This window comes from Rhinatrema bivittatum, chromosome 18 (assembly GCF_901001135.1).
Source record: "Rhinatrema bivittatum chromosome 18, aRhiBiv1.1, whole genome shotgun sequence".
Classification (NCBI taxonomy): domain Eukaryota; kingdom Metazoa; phylum Chordata; class Amphibia; order Gymnophiona; family Rhinatrematidae; genus Rhinatrema; species Rhinatrema bivittatum.
The window spans coordinates 29,223,535-29,248,562 of record NC_042632.1 but is presented as its reverse complement, the minus strand read 5'-3'; the positions used below and the strand labels follow the sequence as shown (position 1 = coordinate 29,248,562).

Sequence of the window (25,028 nt, the reverse complement as noted above, 5' to 3'; positions counted from 1 at the left end):
ATTCATGTGGCAAGATACATATCATATCGGTTTACAGTGGAACACAATATTGCAACAAGCATTACATAGAACCGGGGTTACATAGAACTGGGAAAAACAATGTATAAAACTGGGGGTAGAATTAGCAGCTGTTAACCAAAGAGACACTTAGAGAACAAAGAATCAATTAAGCAAGAAACTATACATTAACACTAGAGAAATTTAAAATAAATATACGTAGGGATAAAATAAATAAAAGTACAATAAAAGCCTGTGAAGGAAGTATTTGTTTTGTTGATAAATCTGGGGCAAGTTTTGGCTGAAACAATACTTGCACAAAGAAAGCAACCCTAGCTCTGGGGCAAAGCAGAGCTAGCTACTACTTTAGCTAGCTCTGCTTTGCCCCATTAGAAGTTCACTGGAAAGTGCACGTGGCTAATAATCGTCAATTTACTATTATTACTTTTTGAAAGATAAAGGGAGTTAGTTAAAGTGGACTGGAAGAACTTTGTATTCTTAATTGGGAATAGTGGATCAAAGCATCACCAATAAATGAATGATAAATGTGTATCAATATTAACTGCACAATAACTTAACATATGATTTTTTAGACATGCTAGTTTAAAATGATCTTTCTCAAGTCTGCTTAGTAAGTAAAAAGTTGAAATAGGAACATGAAACATCTGTTAACTGTCTAATATGGGTCAGTGTCTGAACTGTTTGTGACTCGTAAAGTAGTAGGATGTCTTTTGGCAGAAATCACAATTAAGGCATAAATCTGCTGAAATTGTGAGTTCTAAATAAGACCAACTGAATTTGCAAAATCTGAACTAGAGCCAGAAAATGAGAGTATAAAGTTAATTACAATTAACAGTGTCCTTTATATCATCAGAGAGAGAGAGAGAGCACTTTAGCCATCACATCTGTAGTCTCTAGGCCTACTTAGTCTCTTGTTATTTACTGTGATACTATTTGTTTTTGCTGGGTTTTACCATATTTTACAATGTTTAGTAAACCAAATATCTGCTTTTACAAATCTGTGTTGTGTGTTCTATGACATAATATACCTTTTCCATACTTTAAGCTGTAAGCAGTGTCTGTGTGTGTTTATGAGTATTTTCTATTGATACCTTTACATCATAAAGGAGAAAAAGACTGGCTCACTAATCACATCACAGTATCAAATATATTTCGGAGCAGTTGTCCATAAACACAGAATAAAAGAAACTATTTGAAGTACAGGATATTAAATGAAACACTGTAGGGTTCAGACACTGTTTTCTTTCCTCTCTTCTGCAATCAGTGCCATTTCATTCATATTTTGATAATTATAGTTTATCAGATGAGAGCAGAATGACATTGGTTGCAGAAGAGCTGAAATGAAACAGTGTGTGTATATATATGTATTTATATGGCTTGCCTAAATAAAAGATGATGGCCTAACCCAAATGCCTAGTCAAGCTTATGGAGACCTGGGACCCTTCAGAGTGGGAGTATTGTAGGAATAATACACTTTCATTAAATGTGAGTAATAATTACATTAATATACAAAAATTTGAAAAATAAAAGATGATCTAAAAGTCACACTTTGTAAGTGGTTAAATTGTAGTAGTTTCTTAACGATAGGCACTAAGCATTGACATTACACCTTCTAACTCTTTGTAAGTGGAACATTTTAGATTACATATTTTGGAGAGAATTTCACAAGAAAAGAAAATGAATTTAATTTCATAGTCTGATAACCGGATTACAGCTAATTAAATATAATAAGTAATGATGTATTACATTACCTCATTGATGTCAGGGAATCCATTGTTTGTATTTAATATCTGATTATATAGCCCAGGACCGCAGATTCCCAGTGTGTTGTAGCAACTGCCAATTGGAGTTGAAAGATTTGCTTTTTTATACAAAAAATCACTTTTGCCTGACTCTGTAGTTAGGTACATCCGATGGCAAAAGTTTTGTGGAGAAAGTTCACTACGAACTGCATCCACATAGTTCAAAGATGCAGAAGTCCTGTACAGAGAACTCCTGAAGCTTTTTAATGAGTCCTTTGACTGCCGCCATTTATACAATTTAACAAACCCTACTACTACTACCATGACAAAAAAGGCCACGGAAACCAGTATCAACGAAATAATTAAATAAAATGTTAAAGTTGCCTTTTGCTCAGATGTAGAAGACGTATCTACAACATCAGCCAGTGCTTCAGCTGGTGTGTCTGTAACACATATTGTGATTGTAGCAGTAGATGATAATACTGGCTCGCCATTGTCTTTTATTAAGATAATTAAAATCTGCCTGACCGCATCAGTTTCAATTATATCGCGCGCAGTTCTTATCTCTCCGCTGTGAAGTCCCACAGTAAACAGGCTAGAGTCCGTGGCCTGTAAAAGAAAGTATGAGATCCAAGCATTATGGCCTGCATCCGCATCCCAAGCTATGATCTTGGTGACCAGACTTCTGGCGCGAGTTGTTCGGGGAATCAAGTCTGTTTGTGCTGGTCTGGCGTTTGGACGTGGGTACAAAACTGAGGGAGCATTATCATTCTGGTCTGTAACAAACACATTTATGGTGATATTTGTGGAAAGGACTGGCCTTCCTCCATCAGAAACTTGAACGATCATTTTAAATTCCCTGATATTTTCATAGTCCAAGGGCAGTAGGACATATATGCTGCCATTCTCATAATTAATGGAGAAATATCTGAGGGCTAAATCTCCTAAGGGATCGCTTTCAACAATGGAATAACAGAGTTGACCATTTTGCTTAGAGTCAGGGTCAGAAGCACTTACGTTGAATATCGGAGTTCCCGGCACACCATTTTCAGTCACATAAACATTATAAGAGGATTGTAGAGGTTTTGGTGCATTATCATTGACATCTGAGACTTGTATAATTAGTGTTTTTCCGGTGGAGAGGGAAGGTGACCCAGCATCTGTGGCTGTGATACTAATGTTGTAGACAGATATCAGTTCTCGATCCAGAGCTTCTTTGGTTTTCAAAGTAAAATAATTTTTAATAGAGGAACTAAGACTAAAGGGGGTATTAGGTGGAATGAAACAGTTTACCAGACCGTTTTGTCCAGAATCTAAATCCATTACACTTAGCAGGGCAACCACTGTACCTGGAAGAGCGTCTTCAGGTATGGGGCTATACACCGAGGTCACTGTGATTTCTGGGGTATTATCATTGACATCAATGATTTCCACCTCTACTTTGCAATGACCGTGTCCAGGATTGGGCCCCTTGTCGTTGGCTTGTATGTAAACCTCATACATTTTATTGTCTTCAAAATCTAACAGCCCTTTGACTCTCAACTCTCCATTAACTGAATCCAAGAAAAAGAGTTCTCGCACTTTAGCAGGTGTGTGACTACCAAACGAATAAATTATATCTCCATTGAGACCTTCATCCAAATCGAAAGCCTTTACTTTGACAATTAATGTGCCTGTTGGTGCGTTTTCCCATACACGTGCAGTATAGGTAGATTGGTTAAAAACTGGCTTATTGTCATTTGCATCTAAAATATCAATAATTATAGGTACACTTGCTGATTTAGGTGGGATTCCTCCATCTAGTGCCCTTAAGTTTAACCGCAATTCAGTCTGTTCTTCCCTGTCCAGTTCTTTTTCCAGCACCAGTTCAGCATACTTACTACCGTCTCCTCGAGTTTGTATATTTAATACAAAATATTCATTGGCACTCATCTCATAAGTCTGCAAAGAGTTAGCTCCAACATCAGCATCTTGCGCGCTCTCTAGTGGGAAACGCGCTCCGGGAGTCACGGATTCACTGATTTGTAATTTAATTTGGCTGGTGAAAAAAGCTGGCGCATTGTCATTGATGTCCTGTATTTCCACAGTAGCGCTGTACAATTCCAGTGGATTTTCTATGACAATCTCAAAATTGATCAAGCAGGGAGCTAAAGAACCGCAGATTTCCTCTCTGTTTATCCTTTCATTCACAAACAGTCTTCCGTTTTCCAGATCTGCCTCAAAGTAATTTTTGCTCGCTCCGGAAACCACCCGGAGTCTGCGATCTGAAAGTCTTTTAAAGTCCAAACCCAGGTCAGCGACAAAATTACCCACGAAAGTGCCTTTTGCTGTCTCCTCTGGTATGGCATATTGAATTACCGCAGAAGCCCAATCCAAAAAGCCAAGCAACATAAGAAAACGAAGTACTTGCCTCTCAGCGGTATTCATTTCGCTGAACATATAACTTCCCAGTGAGACGTCTGTAACCTTGACTGCTTCAGCTTGTTCTCCGAGAAATGCTATTTAGCCACATGGCAGATTGAATTATTTGCATATTTAACTGAAAGCCTGGCATTGCTGAGTTTCTTTCTCGGGCTCACAGGCTGATCTCCCTCTCTCCTTCTGTTCCTGCGTCTTCCCACCCCGCTGAAAGACTAAGCACGCGTTGGTGGATCCCCAGTAATTTCATTGGCCAACAGCGGCACACAGAGTTTCAACCAATAACTACACAGAGCATTTCCTCGAGGCACGCCGAAAGTGCTCCTGCAAAATAGCTACAGCAGTTTCACATAGCAAAAGCACACAGTTGCTTAGCCTGATGGTGTGTTTACTTGAAAGCAAGTGATTTTTTCCCCCACAACTGCTTGAGGATTTCACATCTGTCTACAATTTAACTCACCACGCTAGTAAAACCTTACGTTATAATTGAACTGCCAGAATATTTTCCAGATATCCACAGCAAAAGTCCAGCATTGTTATGTCAATATTGCATGCAGTTTAGTTCTACTATCGCCTGGTTGCTGGGAGATTAGAAGCAAGGTATTTTAAGGAATATTTTCCTACAATTCAGAAGAAAACAGTTATAGTATTCAAACTCTCTTTCTACTGACGAACATAAACCATCATTAGTTCTGGTAAAAGCTACATAAACAAAAACTGAACAGAAGTGTTTTCAACCCGGTCTACTTTCATCCTTCCGTGACCAGTGACAATAGATATTGGCAGATAACTTTTGTTAGACGTGAAGGGTTTACAAACATTTTAGGATTTAAACGTTTGCAGTGACAATTATTTTGCAGTCTCATACACCCTTTCATAAACTACTTCACCTCTTACATAAGAAATGCCATCCTGGGTCAGACCGAGGGTACATCAAGCCCAATATCCTGTTTCCAACAGTGGCCAATCCAAGTCACAAGTACCTGGCAATTACCCAAACATTAGATAGATCAAAAGTTACTACTGTTTATTAATTACCCTAATAGTAGTTTATGAATTTAATCTCTAGGAATTTATCTAAACCTTTTTTTAAACCCAGTTACACTACCTGCTGAAACCACATCCCTTGGCAATGAATTCCAGAGTTTAACTATGCGCTGAGTGAAAAATAATTTTCTTCAGTTTGTTTTAATTGAGCTACTTGCTAACTTCATGGAGTGCCCCCCTGGTCCTTCTATTCCCTGACAGAGTAAATGACCTATTTACCTTAATTTGTTCAAGTCCTTTCATGATTTTCTAGAACATGAGAAATCAGTGAAATCTTATATACAAATTGCAGAAACTTTCCAAAGCTTATCCAAATAATTTGTTGAGCTTTTCCATTCATTTAGTTTTCCATGCCTCTACTTTATGGTTGAAATTCATTCCTTGGCTGAATGATGGCTCAGTGGCAGAGCTGTCCTTGCCTTGGGGGTCCCAGTTTGATCCCCATTTTGATCTTCTGCATCCTGGGTGGGCTGGGGTTGGGGATATTTCAGAGGCAGTGCTTACACTTTTTGGGGTGCAGGGAATCCTGGTAATCATTAAGAAACACACCTGTTGGCCAAATGTAGTCTTGGCCTCAGGATGCTTTCTGCAATGACAAAACTAGGAAGAGTGGGAGGGTGGCTCTATTAAATATAAGGGAGAATCCCTGGGTGGTTGTAAATGAAGGCACATGGCTCCAGAATCCCAGCACTGTTTCTGACTGAGCTGGATAAAAGCAAAAGGGAAAGGAGGCAGTACTGTGCCCTTAAAAAAAGAAGACCCAGACCTTGATGATATTATATGCCCTCCCAAGAAGTGAAAGTAAAGAATAAAATATCTGCACACATGTGACAGTACATTTCAATAAATTTGACTATATTGAAATGCTACTTTAGGATGTTTTGTTAAAACTAGATTTCTTCAAAAAAGGCCCCGTAGGGATCCAAGATGGCCGCACTTTGCGAGTAGGAGCCGAGAGAGGTCCTGATATCTGTGAGATTTTTTTCCTCTTTTCTCCTTTCCTCATGCCTCCGAAAAGGAAGGGGAAAATCAGGGTATATCCCTCAACACCCCCACCATCTTCAGTGATGCAGCAGGAAATTATTCGGTTCCTTACTTCACAAGCTTCAGGAGAACCAGCTGTCAAGGAACCCTTGGAGCATGGAACTGAGGGAGAAGCTCCGGCTCCGGAGGAGACAACACTGAGCCTGGAACTCAGATCAGCCCTGGTATAATGCTCCAGGCTTACGTTTCTACACGGCGCGCAGAATGAGGAAATCCCTTCCGGTTTGCTAGCAGCAAAGTCATCGGATACTTCAGCTCCTCGGGTTACTGTTGAGTGCAAAGTGGCATCGGGAGTGCTGAATGGCGTGGAAATTTCGATAGCCATGCTAGCAGAAGGGGCAGTAGGGGTAAGTCCTACAGGTAATAGCCTGCAATTACCAAAAGAGACAACCCCTGAAGTTAAGCCCCTAAGGATTCCTGAATGCCCGGAGGTTGTAACAATGGTGGCTCTATGGGACTTGATGGTGGGGGTTGCTTCAGCGCTGAACAATTTAAACACCAAAGTTGAATATTTGGCTTCTCAAAATAGTCAAAAGGCTACTGAAGTTCAACATAAAGTTGATGTGTTATCTAAGCAAGTTTTGGAATTACAGGAAAAAGAACAAGAAAATGTGGCTTTTAAGGCAGCAGTGGTTAAAGATAGACAATATCTCACTAGAAGAGTGGAAGCACTTGAAAACTCTAATAGACATTTAAATATAAGGATCTTAAACTTTCCTCGACTTTTGGGAGAAATCCCATATGTTTCTTTAAAAAGGTTTTTTCAAGAGATCCTTGGATTTGAGGAAGGGAATTTACCTGAAGTAAATAAATGTTATTTCTTACCAAAAACATCTGTAAATTCTAACAGGTTAAATTTGCAAGAGAATTTAACTGAAATTTTGGAGAGTTCAAATTTAGAGTTGGACAGAGCCACCCTTTTAGTCTCTTTGTTAACTTCAGCAGATGTGCAAAATATTATGAGAATATATTTCAGGAAGTTCCCAATTACCTTTATGAATGGAAATGTAAAAGTTTTTCCTGATCTCTCCCCAATAACACAAGAGCGGCGTAGGAAATTTTTAGCCCTACGCCCTGAGATAATTTCCTTAGGTTATAATTTCATGCTGAAATTTCCTTGTAAATGTGTGTTAAAGAGGGGGGGCAGAATTGAATGTTTTCTTTACTGTTGAACAAGTGAAAGATTTTCTTGAAGCTAAGACCCCCATTACTTTGTCTCCCATAAATTAGAGAAATGTGGAAGCGTAGAAGTGCAGTAATTTCCCATTATGTTTAGTTCGGTATTACTCCCTTAATTACTGGATCCTTGTATTAATTACTATATTGATTTATGGATTATGGAGGCTATATGTTAATTTTTCTTTATATTATTTCTTCAAGGTTGATTGATGATTGATGTATTGTATTGTTTAGTGGAATTAATGTCTAGACCTCCATTGGTTTTCACATTTGCAAATTAAGTTTTGTAAAATTCAAAATTTATAAAGAATTAAAAAACAAAACAAAACTAGATTTCTTAATTTATATTCCATTTTTCTGCACTTCAAAGTGTACATCAAAGCAGATTACATTCAGGTACTATAGATATTGACTTGCCCAAGGTCACAAGAAGCGACAGCGGGATTTAAACCCTGGTTTCCCTGTGTCTTTAAAATGAATAAATATAGACAATCAGTGGCTGTTTAAGAGGGAGTCCCAATCATTGTATAATCCCAGCTAGAGGTCAGAATTAAGGCCCCAGATTGTAGAGTTCCTAAAAGAGCTCAAGTGCATGGTCTCTAGCTGAAGATTGTTGCTGCAATGACCAGACTACATGACTTGAGAAGGGAAATAAAATAAGGAAACATCCCTAAGTAGTGATAAAGGAAGGCTTATGGCACCACTATCCAGCAGAGGCCAACTCTGATTAAACTGGAAATCCAAAGGAGCAGCAGGAATCCTCTAAATTAAAAAAAAAAAGTTTAAACTTTGCAGAGAAGTTAGATAAAATGTATTTTGCAATCCATATCTGCCCATTACTGATTCTGGTGTTCTGTTCCATTATCTTTCTCCCTGATACATGTAATACCTGCTATCCCATGTTGTTCCATTTTTCTTATTTTTACATTTCTAACTCAAACATGATGATAGCATTTATTCATTCAGTTGCCTAAATATCTTCAGGTGGATGGCCACCATAAAATTTGATCAACTAAATTCCCTAAACAAAAAAAATTACAGCAAAAAAGTTAAAAGGTAATATTATTGCAACCTCCCCCAAACAACAACCCCAAATCCCCAAAACTGAGTACCCCCAATGTCAAAACCAGTGGTATTTGGGTTTTATGCAGGTGGAATTCCTTAGTGTCTCTACTGTTCATATTCTCAGTGTTCTGAAATGTGCAGTTCTGGAGATCTATCTATTTATCTATCTATCTATCTATCTATCTATCTATCTATCTATCTATCGCATACTATAACAATCATAAAAGTGTGTTTAGTTCTTATAGTCTTTCCTTCAAAATCAGTTTTAGCCTTCCTTGCAAGGAAGGCACCTCATTGTTAAAATACCACTAGTTTTTCAGCTTCTCTAACAAAATTGGATTAAAGATTCAAATGCCATAGGATAAATCCATCCTGGAAGCCCACCATCCTGCATCTCAGATCCTCAAAGATATGCCATCTCATTGGCATAAACTATAAAGGGTCAAATGCAGAAGTTCTGGATGAAAGTTGGAAGTATATTGAATTTATTCCCATATTCAAGTGACAATGACACCAGGAATATGGGAAAAATGAGAGTGCAAAAAAACCAAAACAAAACCATTGAATAATGAAACCAGAGAACATGGGTCTTCACACCCCTATATTTTTTATATTGTTGCACATGTATTTATGTATTTTACACCTTCTGTTAATGACCTGACATGTCTCATGAACCTTTTTAGAAAATATACAGCAATAGATAATTGAAAAATCACTCACCCATACTCTTACTAATCTTTTGATGTGCAGTCCATATAAGGGCAATTTTGTAACAGCCCACATATATTTTTAATCAAATATTCACAGAAGTTACAACAATCTTCAAAGGGAAAATGGGCACATACTCTTCTTTTGAAAATTATCCCATTAAAACTGCCTGCACACATTTACACCGGCTAATTTATGTGCAGAAGTTTTCCAAGGAAATGTATGTACATACTTTTGAAAAATGAAAAAGTCTGTATGTGAATGCAAATCCCTCCCTAACTCCACCGCAGGAATATCTCTGCTCAATGTGATAGACTTACCCACATATAGGATATCTGTAAGTTTACCTACAGATCGGATGATCAATTTGACAACAGGACATTTCTGAAAATGACCCTCCCTATGTGTACTTGCTTTTTGGAGAGGCTACAGTGGGATAGATCGACCTTGCCCATTTGGCAGAGGCAAATACTGGGAAAACCTGTTTTGTTGAATGCCTGTTCTTTTTTTGACCCAGGAGTTTCCTCCTGCCCCTTTTGGACTTCTAGCTCAGTGAGAATCAGGGCTCGAATCCTGGCAACAGGAGTCCTCATTCACAGCTAACCAGGAATTTCCCCTCTGTTGTAAGGGCAGCTTGCAAACTGTGCACACAAGTGTAATGTCTCAGAGTTCTTTTGTCGCCAACATTATGCAAATTTTCAAAAGAAGAAACTTTTCTTTGAAAATTGAGTTAAAAAATGTATGTGCATAGACCTGCACCTGCTACATTTGTGGGTACTTTTTCCTCAGAAATATACATACCTTTAAAATAAAAAGTAAAGTATATGATAAGTACTATCCGCACTCACACTTCACCCCCAGGAATGCTTACCCTCCAGTGGCACTGCGCATGTACGTTTATCTGCAAATAAGTAAGGCAATTTTCAAAGAGCTCATTCTATGGATAAAGAATTGTTTTACCCATAAGAACATAAGAAATTGCCATGCTGGGTCAGACCAAGGGTCCATCAAGCCCAGCATCCTGTTTCCAACAGTGGCCAATCCAAGCCATAAGAACCTGGCAAGTACCCAAACTCCAAGAAGATCCCATGCTACAGAAATGTCTTTGAAAATTTCCCACTGTCCCCTCCCAACATTATAGTGATAGTTATTTGGCCTTGGGCTATACATCAAGGCTCCTTTTGGAACCCTGAAATCATGAACCCTAAATCCAGCAACCAGCAACGATCATGCCTTCCTCCCCTCTGGGGGCTGTGAATGATGTCTCTGTTCTATCACAATCCTTAACTAGCTATGGGGAGTGGAAGACCCAGCTCAGAGATTGAACTGGGGATGTTTCGTGCACAGCACTGTCACAAAGCCACTGGGGCTGGCCCTGTGTCTTAGAATATTAACAGAGCTGTGGTCCTAAATATCCAAGTTCATGTCCAGGTGAGTGGTTAAGGCTGTGTGAAGAAGAGTGGGTGTCAGAGGAAAGTTGAATAGTCCTAGGTTCCTAAATTATGTATAATAGCAATGATGCTTCTAATTGGCCAGTAGATTCATATTAATCAGCCATGTATTTAATTAATAGGTAGCTAAAGGCCTCATTTACTAAGGTTTTTTTCCCCCATTCTGTATCTATGGCAAAAGTGCTTGGTAAGTAAGATCCTAAGCTTGGGAGAGATTAAAGAGAGCTGGGGAAGCTGTTAATGAGAAGAAAGCAAAGCTTCTTCTGTGAGATGCTTTTTAAGAAAAGCAATGCTCTATATGTCTAATTTTAAAACCCTTGTGCGCGTGCCGTACAGATCCTTAGAGGCCCACAGCCACGCATGTATCTCCTGGTATGCGCATTGTGAAGCAGTTTAGAAAAAAAGCTGGGCCAGGGGCAGGGTCTAGGTGGGGCATGGGCAGGGTGTGGGCAGGGCAAGGACAGCGCCATTAGGCACAGACCCGCTGAAGCGTGCACCGGGAGCTGACTGGACTGCATAGGTTGCCGCTGCTCTGGACTGCAGGTAAGTAAAAAAACAAAAAAAAGCAAGGGTAGTCAACGGGGTTTTAGGGGTGGACAGGGTAGCAGGGAGACAGGTTAGGTAGGGGGTTTAGGAAGTTCTCTCCTAGTCCGCTCCTTTACTGGACCTGACTGGGAGGGAACTGGGGAAAAGGCCTATTCCGTCGCTGTGCGCATCTACTAAATTTCTCCCCATTTACGCACACGAGATGGTACTCATGTGCACGCCACTATAAAATCGTTCACGCATATGCACATGGGTAGCAGATTTTATAACATGCGTGCATTGAAGGGCACATTTTATAAAATCGCTGCATCCATGTGCGTGTGCTGGCAACCATGCGCACACAGACATCTGCATGGAAGTTTGAAAGTTACCTTCTATTTCAATTACAGAATTTTATTTAAAATAACTTAAGAAATTTTGAGGTGATATTAACAGATTAAATTATCATTGACAGCACTTTGTCTTAGAGACTCATTCTGATTTATAATAGAAATCTCCTAGGACATTGTTGCTTGGTACTGCAGTTGGTCAAGAAGATTCATTCTTTTTAGCCTACTTTCTGAAGAAAAAGATGGCTTATGAGTCTATGCATATGTATTGATCAATAACATTTTTGCTTTGTGTTTTACACATACCAAATTTTCAGAATACATCACAGGAATTATGGACTTTGACAGAATAGTGTTTTGACTCTACATATGATGAGTGGACATGGAAATGAAGCTCCTAGGTGGAACTAGCTAGAACAAAAGGTTTAAGAAACCCTACAAAATGCCCTTTCAGGTAAAATTACCCAGACAAACATCTCAATATTCAGTGGAACTTACCTATATAAACCTTTTCAGAGGTTAGAGAGACTGACAGAGTAGCTAAAGCAGACAGAGAGGTATATAGAGGAGATCTTCAGGGACATAGAAGAGTTGTTTTATCTCCAGTCTGGCAGCCTCTTTGCTGATGCTATAGAGAAGCAAGGTCACTTGGAAGGAGGACATCACCTTGGTGTGGCAGAAAATGATTCTAATGCTTGGACCTGTCCTCCAAGTGATTCATTATTCTCTTGCAATGATAATGTGTTTCTAGAGGCCAATAACCAATGTAAGACCCCAGAGGGCAGCTCTTGCCTCCTACCTGCAGAGGGCCTTGGTGTGCCCTGAAATTATCTGGCTAGTCCTCCTAGCTCTATGGCCCATACTTCCTGCTGGCAGCCATCTCCCCTTTGCCTGAGCTTGGTCCCATGTTTTGTTGTTTATATTTGTTCCTAGATTGCTTCATGTATTCAGGGTTCATGTTTGGTCCTACTTTGCTTCATGCATCCAGTGTTTCTGCTCGGTCTCATCCTCATGTTTCTTGTACTTCCAGTCCTCCTGCATTAGTTCTACACTGCTTCTGTGAGTCCTTTGTATTTCCAGGTTTTCTTGCATTGATCCTGCCCTGCTTATCTTGGCACCTTCATGTCCCTAGGTTTGGGTTCTACATTACCTTAGTGTGTGCCTTGTGTTCCTATTTTCCTCATCAAGCCCTGCTAGCCACCAGCACCTCAGGGCCCAACTCAAGGGGAAAGTGGTTGATTTATGCAGAAGATGTTTGTCTCTGCTCATGTGGGAGCTCTCCAGAATTGCCCTGCTCATGCACTATCTGTTTTTGGCTTTGGGAGTCACACCACTGGCTGACTACATTATTACAGCAAGCTCTGGCCAAATAGATTCCACTGAGCAGGGCCTGATTTCTGAAAACTTGAATCAGCACCAGTCTTAATCATCTGACGTGGAGGAAGGCACTCAGTTCAGCTCTTCAGCTTAGAGTGTCTGATGGAAAACAGTCTCATGAGTCATTTGTTTTGGCTCCCTCATCTACACTATCCAGGTTCCATCAGCTCCAGTTCCTGTAATGGTGATCTCAGTTCTTGCATAGTGATTCTGCTTCCATCAGCTTTAACAGTTCTGCTCCAGGTCAACCCAGCCCCAGCTATTCCAGTGATTTTAACTCCATTCCTAGCTACTCCAGTTCTAGCAGCTCCTGTCCCTGCACCAGTAAACACACTTCCTGCCCAAGGGAAGTCGCTGAGTCAAGTGGTCTAGAGGTATCAGTCTACCACCTCTAAACAAATGGCCAATTGTATGAATGCCAGCCAGTCTCCACACTTTAAATGCTCTATTCTGGAAACCAGCAGGGAAGTTTTGATTATGATAAAGAGAGGTCTGGTAAAAATAAAAGAATTCTCCCACTAAATGAGTTCTCCATCGATCCCATACTTTCAAAGTTGTTTGGAGAGTCCAAGGAATAATGCATATCAAGATCCAGGAATGTCGTGGGTGCCACGGAATGATTCTCAAAGGTGTATTCCTGACACTTGCTTGTTCAAGCCGTACCCATTGCTTTTTGGGTTTCGTACAGCTGAGCTCAACTAACACCTTTAATTGGGCTTCTGCATAATAGAGGGAAAGATTAGGTACCCCAAGTCCACCCTGTATTTTAGGGAGATAGAGGACTTGCCTGGCCATCTGTGGGGGTCTCCTGCACCAAATAAAATCAAATATCTTTTTCTGCCATCTGTGCAAAAGTATCAAGGATATATAAATGGGTAAGGTGGAAAACAAATACAAAAATCTAGGATGAATATTCATTTTTGTAATTGCAATTCTCCCAAACCAAGAAAAAGTCCATCTCCACCAATTTTCCAGGTCTTTATCAATTATATGGACCAATGGGGAGTAATTGAGAGAATAAGTCATAAAGAGAAGGTCCTATGCGTATGCCATGTATTTGAGAGAAGTCCTAGCCCAATAGAAGGAAAAATGTTTCTTACTATAACAGGCCTCTTGATCTGATAAATTTATATTGAGGAGTTTAGATTTATAGATTGACCTTAAAACCAGCTACTCTATTAAACTGTTGTAGTTCAACTTCTACCCCTTGGAGGGAGGAAGTAGGATCTGCCAAAGTAAACAAAATATCATCCACAAACAAAGATAATTTGAAAGACATATCTCCAATCTGGAGACCTTTAATGGTGGAAGATGAAGATATCCGGGTTGTGCATGGCTCCAGAAACAGCGCGAATAGTAACGGAGACAGGGGGCAACCTTGCCTGGTACCCGTTGCAATTGGAAATTCGGACCCATAACTACCATTAACTTTAACCTTCGCTCTGGGAGAAGTGTACAACTGCCTCACCCATTGTATCAGAGAATGTTCTATAGTGCATTCAGAACATATTCAGATCCCTTCAAGTTTTCCACATTTTTTTATGTTACATTATTCTAAAATGGACACTATACATTTTTCCCTCCTCAAGCTACACACAATACCCTATCATGAAAAGTGAAATCAAGTTTGTAGAAATTTGTGCAAATTAATTAAAAATAAAAAACTGAAATATCATATTTACATAAGTATTCAGACCTTTGCTTTGACATTTAAATTTGAGCTCAGGTGCATCCAATTTCTATTGATCATCATTGAGATGTTTCTCCAATTTGACTGGAGTTCACCTGTGGTAAATTCAATTGATTAGACATGATTTGGAAAGGCACATACATGTCTATATAAAGTCTCACAGTTGACAATGCATGTCAGAGAAAATCAAAGTCATGAAGTTGAAGGAATTGTCTGTAGCCCTCCAAGATAGGATCGTGTCAAAGCACAGATCTGGGGAAGGGTACAAAATATTGCTGCAGCATTGAAATTCCAAAAGATCACAGTAGCTACCATCATTCTTAAATAGAAGAAGTTCAGAACAACCAGGGCTCTTTCTAAAGCTGGCCATCCACCCAAACTGAGCAATCAGGAGAGAAGGGCCTTGGTCAGGGAGGCGACCAACAACCTGATGGTCCCTTTGACAGAGTTCTAGAGTTCCACTGTGGAGATGGGAGATCTTTCCAGAAGACAACCATCTCTGTAGCATTCCACCAATCAGGCCTTTATGGTAGAGTGGCCAGACAGAAGCCATTCCTCAGTAAAAGGCACATGACATCTTGCTTGGTGTTTGCTAAAAGGCACTTAAAGGACTCTCAGAGCATGATACACAAGATTCTTTGTTCTGATGAAACCAAGATTGAAATCTTTGGCCTGAATGCCAAGCATCATGTCTGGAGGAAACCAGGCACTGCTCATCACCTAGCAAATACCATCCTTATGGTGAAGTATGGTGGTGATAGCTTAATGTTGTGGGGATATTTTTCAGCTGCAGGAACTTAGAGATTAACCAGGATCAAGAAAATGATGAATGGAGCAAATTACAGAGAGATCTTGGTGAAAATCTGCTCCAGAGCACTCTGGACCTCAGACTGGGGTGAGGATTTACCTTCCAACAGTACAACAACCTTAAGCATACAGCCAAGGCAACACAGGAGTGGAATCTGGACAAGTCTGTGAATGTCCTTGAGTGGCCCAACCAGAGTCCAGGCTTGAACCTGATTGAACAACTCTTGAGAGATTTGAAAATAGCTGTGCAACAACACTCCCCATCCAACTTGACAGAGTTTGAGAGGATCTGCAGAGAAGAATGGGAGAAAATCCCGAAACCTAGGTGTGCCAAGATTATAGCATTATACTCAAGAAAACTTGAGGTTGTAATCCCTGCAAAAGGTGCCTCAACAAAGTACAGAGTAAAGGTCTGAATACTTATGTAAATGTGATATTTCCATTTTTTACTTTTAATTTATTTGCACAAATTTTTACAAATCTAATTTCACTTTATCATTAAGGATTTTTTTGTGTAGATTGAGGAGGGAAAAATGCATATTACCCATTTTAGAATAAGGCTGAAAAATAACAAAATGCAGAAAAGTGAAGGGGTCTGAATACTTTCTGAATGTACTTAATCAAGCTGTGAAATTTGTTGCCAGATGATGTGATCAGGGCATCTAGCATAGCAGATTAAAAGGGTATAGACAAGTTCCTGGAGGAAACATCCACAAACCATTATTAGCCAGGTAGACTTGAGAAAACCACTGCTTATCCCTGATGAGACCTTGATCCATTCAAGGAATGTGTCTTCTCTGCCAGGTAACTTGTGACTCAGATTGGTCATTGTTGGAGACAGCATATACTTGTTGGACTTTTGGTCAGATCCTGCATGGCATATGTTCTTAGGTTCTTACATAAGTGCTCTGCTAAATATACACAGATAAATTTAGGAGAGCAAGGTTTACCAGGTAACTTTAGGACTGGTATTTTTCTCTGCAGATTTACCTGGCTAACTTTGTCCAAACAGTGCTGAATATAAGTTTTACCTGGACAAAGTGAATCTAAGCTTCAGGAATGGTAACTCAGTACTGTTTCTTTGTACCCGAGTAAATGTTTTTTTGGAACAGTTTTAAAAATAAGCTGTTGGTACAAACTTAAACTATATTCATTTTCTCAGTTCACATTATAATATTGCATGAGTTAAGTTTTTACTGTGGCATTTTGAAATCTGGAGTATGATGATGTTGAAATCATTTTTCAAAAAAGAACACACTCAGAATTTCAGCACATAAGTTATATCCACTTTACTATGAAACTGACATATTCAACACAAACAAAGAAAATGAAAATCAAGCTTTGACTGTATTGAAAGTTACCTCACATTTACTGGACCAGGGTAATTTTCAGTGTAAGTGCCAGGCAGCCCATGCTCTGATTTCCCTCCAAGTTTGTTCATGTTTTATGGAAATTTTCATGCCTCCAGAAGACAGTTAGACTCATAGATTAATTGAATCACTGGTATAGCACACTCAGTTCTAGTTCAAAAGTGCTAAAAATGGCTAAATTCACAAAATCTGAAACTGGAATGGAGGTTAAGGTATTTAACTGTTTTTAGGAGGAAGGTGTCAGTTGAACCTACACTACTTCAAAATTGTGAAAACAGACTTGCAGACCTTTTGCACTTATCTTGTCTTACTTTGCCCAAAATGTAAATCTGGCCTTATGGGTTTTAAGAATGCCCAGGTTTGGTCCTTGGGCCCTCACTCTCTGTATGTATATTTTTCTCCTAAGTTATGTTATCTTTTTTTCTTTTAACTAGGACTTTTATGCAGGCAATATATACATCTTTTTCTTTCTATCCCTATTGATGATTCTAGAAAAAATGCATTCATAAACTTAATGTGAGTGTTTAGACTGGCAATCATTTTCTAACACTGAATTTTTTAAATAAAATAAAGCAAAAAAAAAAAAATTCTACTGTAGAATATCTATTCAATATTATATAAATCTTGGTATACTTTTCCTATGAAAGGCAATTTTCAAAGTCATAGTAATATACCCAGGTAAATGGACATAGTTGTTTTAGGGGGAAATTATGAAATCTCACAGCATGAATGCAGGTCCATAGCTACCTTGTACTAGTTGGCCTGCAAGCATATATTCAAAACCACATGGAGTTTTGCCTTTGAAAATGCAGGGCCTAGCTGGAAACTTTGCACTTGCTGAACTATGTGTGCAGATTTAAAAATGAAATCCCCACACAATGTCAACTAAATCTGCCTTTCCCCACTATCTGATTCACTCCTTTTGTGTGCAGTTAAATGTACCCACATGTAGTCTGGCTTTTTATGCAGGTAAACAGCTGCTTATATGCCTATAAAACTTTGAAAATTACCCTTCCTATGTCATGGTACCCAGGTAGAATCATAGACAGAGAGCTAACAGGAATTTTAATAATCATATTTGGTGTGCGGTTTATGAGGATTCTGTATATCTGCAGAGTGAGAAACAGCTCTAGCAGACATATTGTGTATGTATAGAACTGCAGCTGTGTTTCTTAAGGAACATTGCCAGTGGGGAGAACTGACAACCAGACAAAAGAGACATGATGCTAAAACCACAGGCACCATGGTAAGGCTAAAACTCAGCTAGAAGAGAGATAGCTTGTGGGAAGAGGAAAGATACTAATGTTGGGGCAACAGTGGGCTATGGTGAAAAGAAACAGATCCAGCTATCATGATGTACTGAGATAAGAGGAAGCTGGTAAACAAAGAAAGAAAATCTCTATATAAACAGGTAATGTACAGGCAGAGAACAGAAGGAGTTCCTACTGTGACTGTCAGGTCATTTTCCCTTCCCTCCCAATACTCTGTCTTTATTTTGCAGACCAATAAATGCTTCTAACCTAAGTACCATGTTTGATTATCTATAAATGGGGATAAGCATTGTAAGAATTCTTATTATTAATATGAGATTTTACTGGATTCTAATTTTCCAAATCTTAGAGTATTATTTATTTGTAAAATTGATGTAAAATTTGGTAGTAAGCAGCTTTGAAGAGGAGTAACTGTTCATGACATATCACAGATTTATATTAACTATATTGGTTTATTAGAGGAAAGACAGTGCTAGCTTTTTATACTAGGATGAAGGAAACCGAGTAACTGTAATTTTTTAAAATGTCGTTTTAATTGGGTTAGTGAGTGTTATGCTTAGTGCATGTCTATATAACTTGTGTTTTATTTTATGTGAGATCATGACTGTTATATTAACTCCACTGTTCACTGGATTCATTATTTTTAATGTTTTAAACTTTCCCTGTTTTGAGCATTTAGGGAACTCAGGTAACAATGCAAATAAATAAATAAATGTCTGAAAATTGCCTTCCTCTGCCCGGGTAAAAGTATTTATGGGCATTCATAATATGCATACTTCTAGCTAGAAGTGGCAGTTTTCCAGGGGATATGTTTTGAATGGGGTTGGAAACAACATAAATAGATTGTATTTTCAAATCTACACAGGTTATTTTTCAGCTGGATTTTCTCTCATAAGAAACAGGTGTAAAGATTGTGGGTACTTTTGGCCTTTTTCAAAGGGAAAGTTCCCATGTAGTTTTCCTTTGAAAATTATCTACAAGGTGCATGAGTACAAAGTAGCTGTAGACTTTGTGGCCAAGCAGGCTGTTTGAAAATTGCCCTCTTAAAGCTTTGTCATTTTCTTCTGTAAACTCTGCCTGACAACAGAAACAGAGGATCAGGCTGTGTGACCTGTGTGAACTTGATCTTGTGTCCAGTGTGTGGAAACTTGTATGTGGGTGATGGAGAAAGGCAGTCTTGCTTAAAGACAAACAAGAAGATGGCAGCAAGTAGCATTATAAATGATGTGTTACCACAGGTGCCATGGTAAAGCCGAACAAGACTGAACAATCACACATATGAAACTAAGAAAGAGAACTATGTTGGGAGCAGGAGGAGTAGGGTAACTGGAAATTAATAGTTACTGGAAATTTACAAGAAATCTAATGACGCATGTTGGAAGGGCTAAAAATTGTCAGAGCACAAAGCCTATAGAATGAAAAAAAATGTATATAAGCTGAGCTGTGACAAGCATTTAGGGAAGGAGGCAAAATTCAGATTTACTCTAGCCTTATGAGAAGCCTGGCTGACTTCCCAGTACTCTGTACTCTGAACAAGGTATATCAATAAATCCACCTATTATTTTATTTGTGTCCTGGTGACTCCAATGTGATTGCCAGGCATGGCCCGGAAGGCAGTAAAGAATGTAGAAGAGCAGAGTAACCTCGGCAGAAACATCCAAGAGGAAATTGTGACAATAAGTGAAGCAATATGAAGACAACTCCATAAGGACTGGAGGTTGTAATATAATCTATTTCTATTGTACTGTTTAGTTTAGTTTTTTGCCTGTTATGGAGACTGAGTTACAGGTAATACTTTGTTGCTGATGTGTTATAGTCAATATGTCTGATTCTGCTTTGATTTTGCCTGTAGATGTAGTTTGTGCAGCATTTCCTTTTAAAGAAAAAACTTGTACAGGAGCAGAATAAATTGTGGTTTAAGGCAGCAGAATCTAGCCCTTTTTCGTGTTGGCCACAAGAAGGTTCCTTAATGGATGCCTCATTTTCAGGGTTCTGAAGTTTTATACTTGATCACGAGAAGGATAACTCTCTTGAAAAATATTTGCAGGTTTTGGATTTGTGGGAGAACTATCATTAGACTAGGGAGGGAGAAAATGATAACCCCCCAAATAGAGAATGTGGATTTAAAGAATCTTTTATCACTAGGAAAAAATTATGATTTGATGGAGATTTCTTGTGAGATCTGCACCCTTGGGAAAAAAAAAAAGACTACAAATTCTTTAATAGTAACCTGGTAACTAAGGGTCTCATTTTCCAAGCGTATCACACACGGTAAGGGACATTTTGCACGCGAAATGTCACTTTTCGCATGCGATACCAAGATGGGGGCGGAGTCGGCCCTGGAAGAGGAGGAGATGGGGCATCACCCGGGCCGACTCCATGATGACGGCATGCATAGCGAAAAGGTAAGTGCCTTTTTGCTGCCTATTTCGCTCCCAATAGCTACACCTCCTATGGTGGCACTATTGGGTGCGAAACCAGCAGCGATCACAGGCCCGCCCCCTGTGATTGATAGCAGAAAAAGACTATAATGGTCCATCCAGTCTGCCCAGTAAGTTTATTATTATTATTATTATTATTTATTTTTTTTTAGGGTTGTAACAATTGCCTCTCCATGGAGGCTAACCTAGGCCCTCTGTTAAGAGTAGTAGCAACTGCTGCTCCATGCAGGATACCCCAAGCCTTCTGTTAAGGGTACTAGCAACTGCCTCTCTGTGTGGGCTACTCTTAAGCCTTCTGTTAAAGATAGTAGGAACTGCTGCTCTATGCAGGCTACCCCAAGCAAAAATGTAAACTTTACATGCAATAAAAAAGTTACCCCACTTCTTCATTTCCATTCACTAGCCAGCAGGGATTCTCTTTGTTTGTCCCATTACCTTTTGAATTCCAACACTATTCTTATTATAATATAATTATAATAAATAATAATATAAATATAATATAAACTATATAATAAACTAATATAAACTATATAATATAATATATATAATATACTTATTATTATAGTTTTACAGTAACAGAATAGAGTGCCCTATAATCTCCTACATCTATTCTTCTCAAACAATACATAAGAACTTACTGTTCTTATGTATTGTTAAAAACAGATTATCAATAAAAGGCTAAAATAGCCATAAATACCACCTTATCGGGTAATTAACTACTTATTTTTAAGCTCATGGTATTTTCTAGGTATGGCAATACCCTCGAAGCATCAATTTGTATGGTATAGTTATCCATTAGTTATATTATATGGCCTTATTTAATAAGAAATATCAAGACAAGTAAAGTGCTTTGGAATTGAATGAAGCCTAAGATAGTAACAATAAATGCTATGTCAGAGCCTATTCATGGTGAACCATGCTATCTGGCCCAACATTTATTGCTTGTTAAAGTAATTTGTATTTTCAGAGAATGGAAATTTGTATAATTATGTGTGTAAGTGTATTTACAATGACCTTTGCCAACAAGTTCTTATGTTATTGGACTATTTGTTTAAGGAGTTGCCACTTTCACCTTCTATAAGACTATTATAAATACAACACAATAGATATTATCAGAAAAAATCATTATACAGGAATGTTATCTTGATCCAATTATGTTATGTCTAGATTATACTGGCTTTAATTCTCAGTGAGAACAAGATGGTAGAAGATAGATGGCAGAGTATTTATATCACAAAAAGAAAATATAGAATGAGAACTCAACAAGGATTAGCAAGTTCTATCTCAATCTGCATAAAGGAAGATGGAAAGAAAATGTTTCTCTTTCCTAAAAACAAGGTCAGTTTTAGTAAAACCCAAATATATGCCATCATATGCAAGGAGGGAAATAAGAAAGGAGAAAGAATGACTAACACAAGAAAAAAAGACTTGATTATAAGTTCAAAATTAGTAAGTGGAATCAAAAGGACTGGGCATTTGCTCTCCAAATTTCTCAAATTATTTGGCACTCTTTGTAAGGAAAATGCAAAAATATATTATATTTCAATAAGATGCTGCTAAAGTACAGTGCTAGTAAATGCCAACATCTACTCTCAGTCCTCTGCTTTAATAATGGATGCAAAATTAATTTTCCCTCCAATCAAATAACATCGAAGTTACTGAAAACAATAATAGGTAACATGTTACTAAAGATTTCCTAGTTGGTTACATGACTTACCTGTCTCTTATTTTCAGTGCCCAGAGTTCTTCTCAGAGACTCATTCCCTATACCAGAATCATCAGCAGCACTGAGACTGTCTGTTGTTGGTTGCTGATTTTGTTTGGAAAAAGTCAACTCATTTTCTTCCGAATCTAAAGCAAGGCAGACCTCATAAGGATAGGGTAATACCAATGTCTGATCATTATAGTTAGATGGTAATCGTGAGCTAATATGGGAATAAAAATCAGTACTTAGTGTATCAAAAGTTGTGGGACCCTTCGATCTTCTATATTTTAGAAGTATTGCTAGCATCACAGTGAACAGTAATAAAAAGGAAATCAAAGCTAGAGCTATTACTAAATATATGTTTACATTTGATTGGTAGTCTGAGTTACTAGATTGATTGCTTAGTACTGGAAGAGCCTCTCGAAGTGTTTCTGCAAATACAATGCTCAGAGTAACTGTAGCTGAAAGAGGAGGATGCCCATTGTCCTTCACCAAAATGACTAATTTCTGCTTCACAGCATCTCCGTCCACAAAGTAACGGGTCGTCCTAATTTCACCACTATGATGTTCAATGCTAAATATTGTAGGATCTTGGATCTGGATCAGATAGTAGGAAAGCCATGCATTGTGTCCAGAATCAGCATCCACCGCTACTACTTTAGTCACCAAAAAGCCTTGACCAGAAGAAGGCGGAACCATCTCGAACATGGCAGACCCATCGGATCCAAGTGAAGGGTACAGGATTTGAGGCGCATTGTCATTTTGATCTAGAATAAACACTTTAACGGTTACATTGCTACTGAGAGCTGGGATTCCGTTGTCTTCTACCTTTACTTGGAACTGAAACTCCCTGAACTGTTCATAGTCAAATGAGCGTTGAGCATAAATAACTCCAGTTTGTGAATTGATAGAAACATAGGAGGATATAGGTATCCGATCAAGGTCGTGGTTAAGTATGGAATAAGTAATTAGGGAGTTTTGATCCCAGTCGACATCTGAAGCGTTTACCTTGTAGACAGAGGCACCTGGCGAATTATTTTCTTGAACATAAGCAATATAGGAAGCTTGATAAAAAACAGGTGGATTATCATTGACATCAGATATTTCTAATCGGATAGTTGAACTACTGAACAGAGGAGGAGAACCATTGTCTTTGGCCACAATTGTAATATTATACTCTGAGTTCTTTTCTCTATCCAGGATATCTGTTGTAAGGAGTTTATAGTATTGACTAGCAGAAGACAGCAATTTAAAAGGAACATCATTTTTTATATGACAGCTAATCTCTTTATTTTCTGCTGTATCACGGTCATGGACATTAATTAATGCTATAACTGTACCAGGAGGAGAGTCTTCGGGAACTGGACTTGAGACCGATGTGAGCGTTATCTCTGGGGCATTGTCATTCACGTCAATAATATCTATTTGAAGTTTACAATGGGAAACCAGACCTCCACCATCTTTTGCTTCTACCACCATTTTATAGCTCTTTGTTTTCTCAAAATCCAAGAATTGTTTGAGTTTGATTTCACCATTTTCAGGGTTGAGAATAAACGTATCACGAGCATTGTGCTGTATATTGATAAAAGAGTAGGTTATTTGTGCATTGGATCCTTCATCTTTGTCACTGGCTTTTAGTTGAAACACTAACGAGTCTTTTGGGATATTTTCTTTTAGGCTGATTTTGTAGACTTCTTCATTGAATATCGGTGCATTATCATTAGCATCAGTAACAATAATGTTAATTTGAATGGTGCCAGTTTGGACTGGATCTCCGCCATCAGATGCTATCAAAAGTAGGTGATGGGCACTCTGCTTTTCACGATCTAAAGGTTTCTCTAGCACCATTTCGGCATATCTATTACCATCACTGCTCTCTTTTTCTTCCAAGATAAAATGTTGAGTGGGAATGAGTTGATAATTCTGTAGAGAATAAATACCAACATCTGGATCTCGAGCATAGCCTAGAACAAAGCGCGCACCTGGTAAAGTGGACTCACTTATTTCCAAGTCAACGGCATTTTTCAAGAAACTTGGCGGATTGTCATTAATATCCTGTATTGCGACTTTGACGTGGAAAACATTCAAAGGATTTTCAACAACTGTTTCGAAACTTATAAAGCATTCGGGTGCATCTCCACACATTTCCTCCCTGTCTATCCTTTCGTTTACGTGCAAATTCCCGGTTTCTAAATTCACTGTGAAATATTGCTTCTTTATAGCAGAAACAACACGGAGTTTCCGATCTGACGATTCCTGTATGTTCAAACCCAAGTCTTTAATGATATTTCCCACTAAAGAACCCTTCTTCATTTCTTCAATAATTGAGTAATAAATTTGTCCAGAAGCTGCCTGACATAGCCACAAGAATAGGAAGGTAAGCGGTACTTGCCGTCTATGTCCGTGGTTGATGTTTCCGGTTCTGATTTCCATTCTTGCCCTCGTCAAATTGCTAATTTTCCGGTTTAAATTGTTTCGTGAACATATAGCATTCGAAAATTTTCGAGATAACTGAAAGCCAGTATCCCGAGAAACAAATGCAATCCTTCTCGTTGTGATATTGATGAGAATTTAAGGAGGATTACTCCTGCTAGCGAAATGCTGCCAAAACCTCTCTGCTGTTTCTTCTCCGATCTGCACTGCACAAGTAACATTGCAGGAGGCTCAGTGGATCTCATTTGTCGGCTCTCGCTCCGCATTGGCCAACAGCGGCACACTGCGTCTCAACCTATGAATTGCAACGGAGCTGAACGGATCTTATGCTAAGACTGCCAGCGTTTGAGAACAGATTGAACATAAACTTCACTCTGCAATACAGCA

General features: G+C 38.7%; 1 protein-coding gene and 1 pseudogene across 1 annotated transcript; both read right to left on the bottom strand.

Annotated features, from left to right (window-relative positions):
* LOC115079979 lies at positions 1 to 4,372 on the bottom strand (annotated as a pseudogene).
* Positions 4,373 to 22,199: 17,827 nt separating this feature from the next.
* Positions 22,200 to 25,028, bottom strand: LOC115079686 (protocadherin gamma-B4-like). The gene has a single exon (XM_029583438.1). The coding sequence runs from the start codon at positions 24,639 to 24,641 to the stop codon at positions 22,200 to 22,202; it is 2,442 nt and encodes an 813-aa protein (XP_029439298.1). The 5' UTR covers positions 24,642 to 25,028.

Coding starts and splice junctions, on each gene's coding strand:
- LOC115079686 (XM_029583438.1), bottom strand. CDS start 24,641: ATGGAAATCAGAACCGGAAACATCAACCACGGACATAGACGGCAAGTA.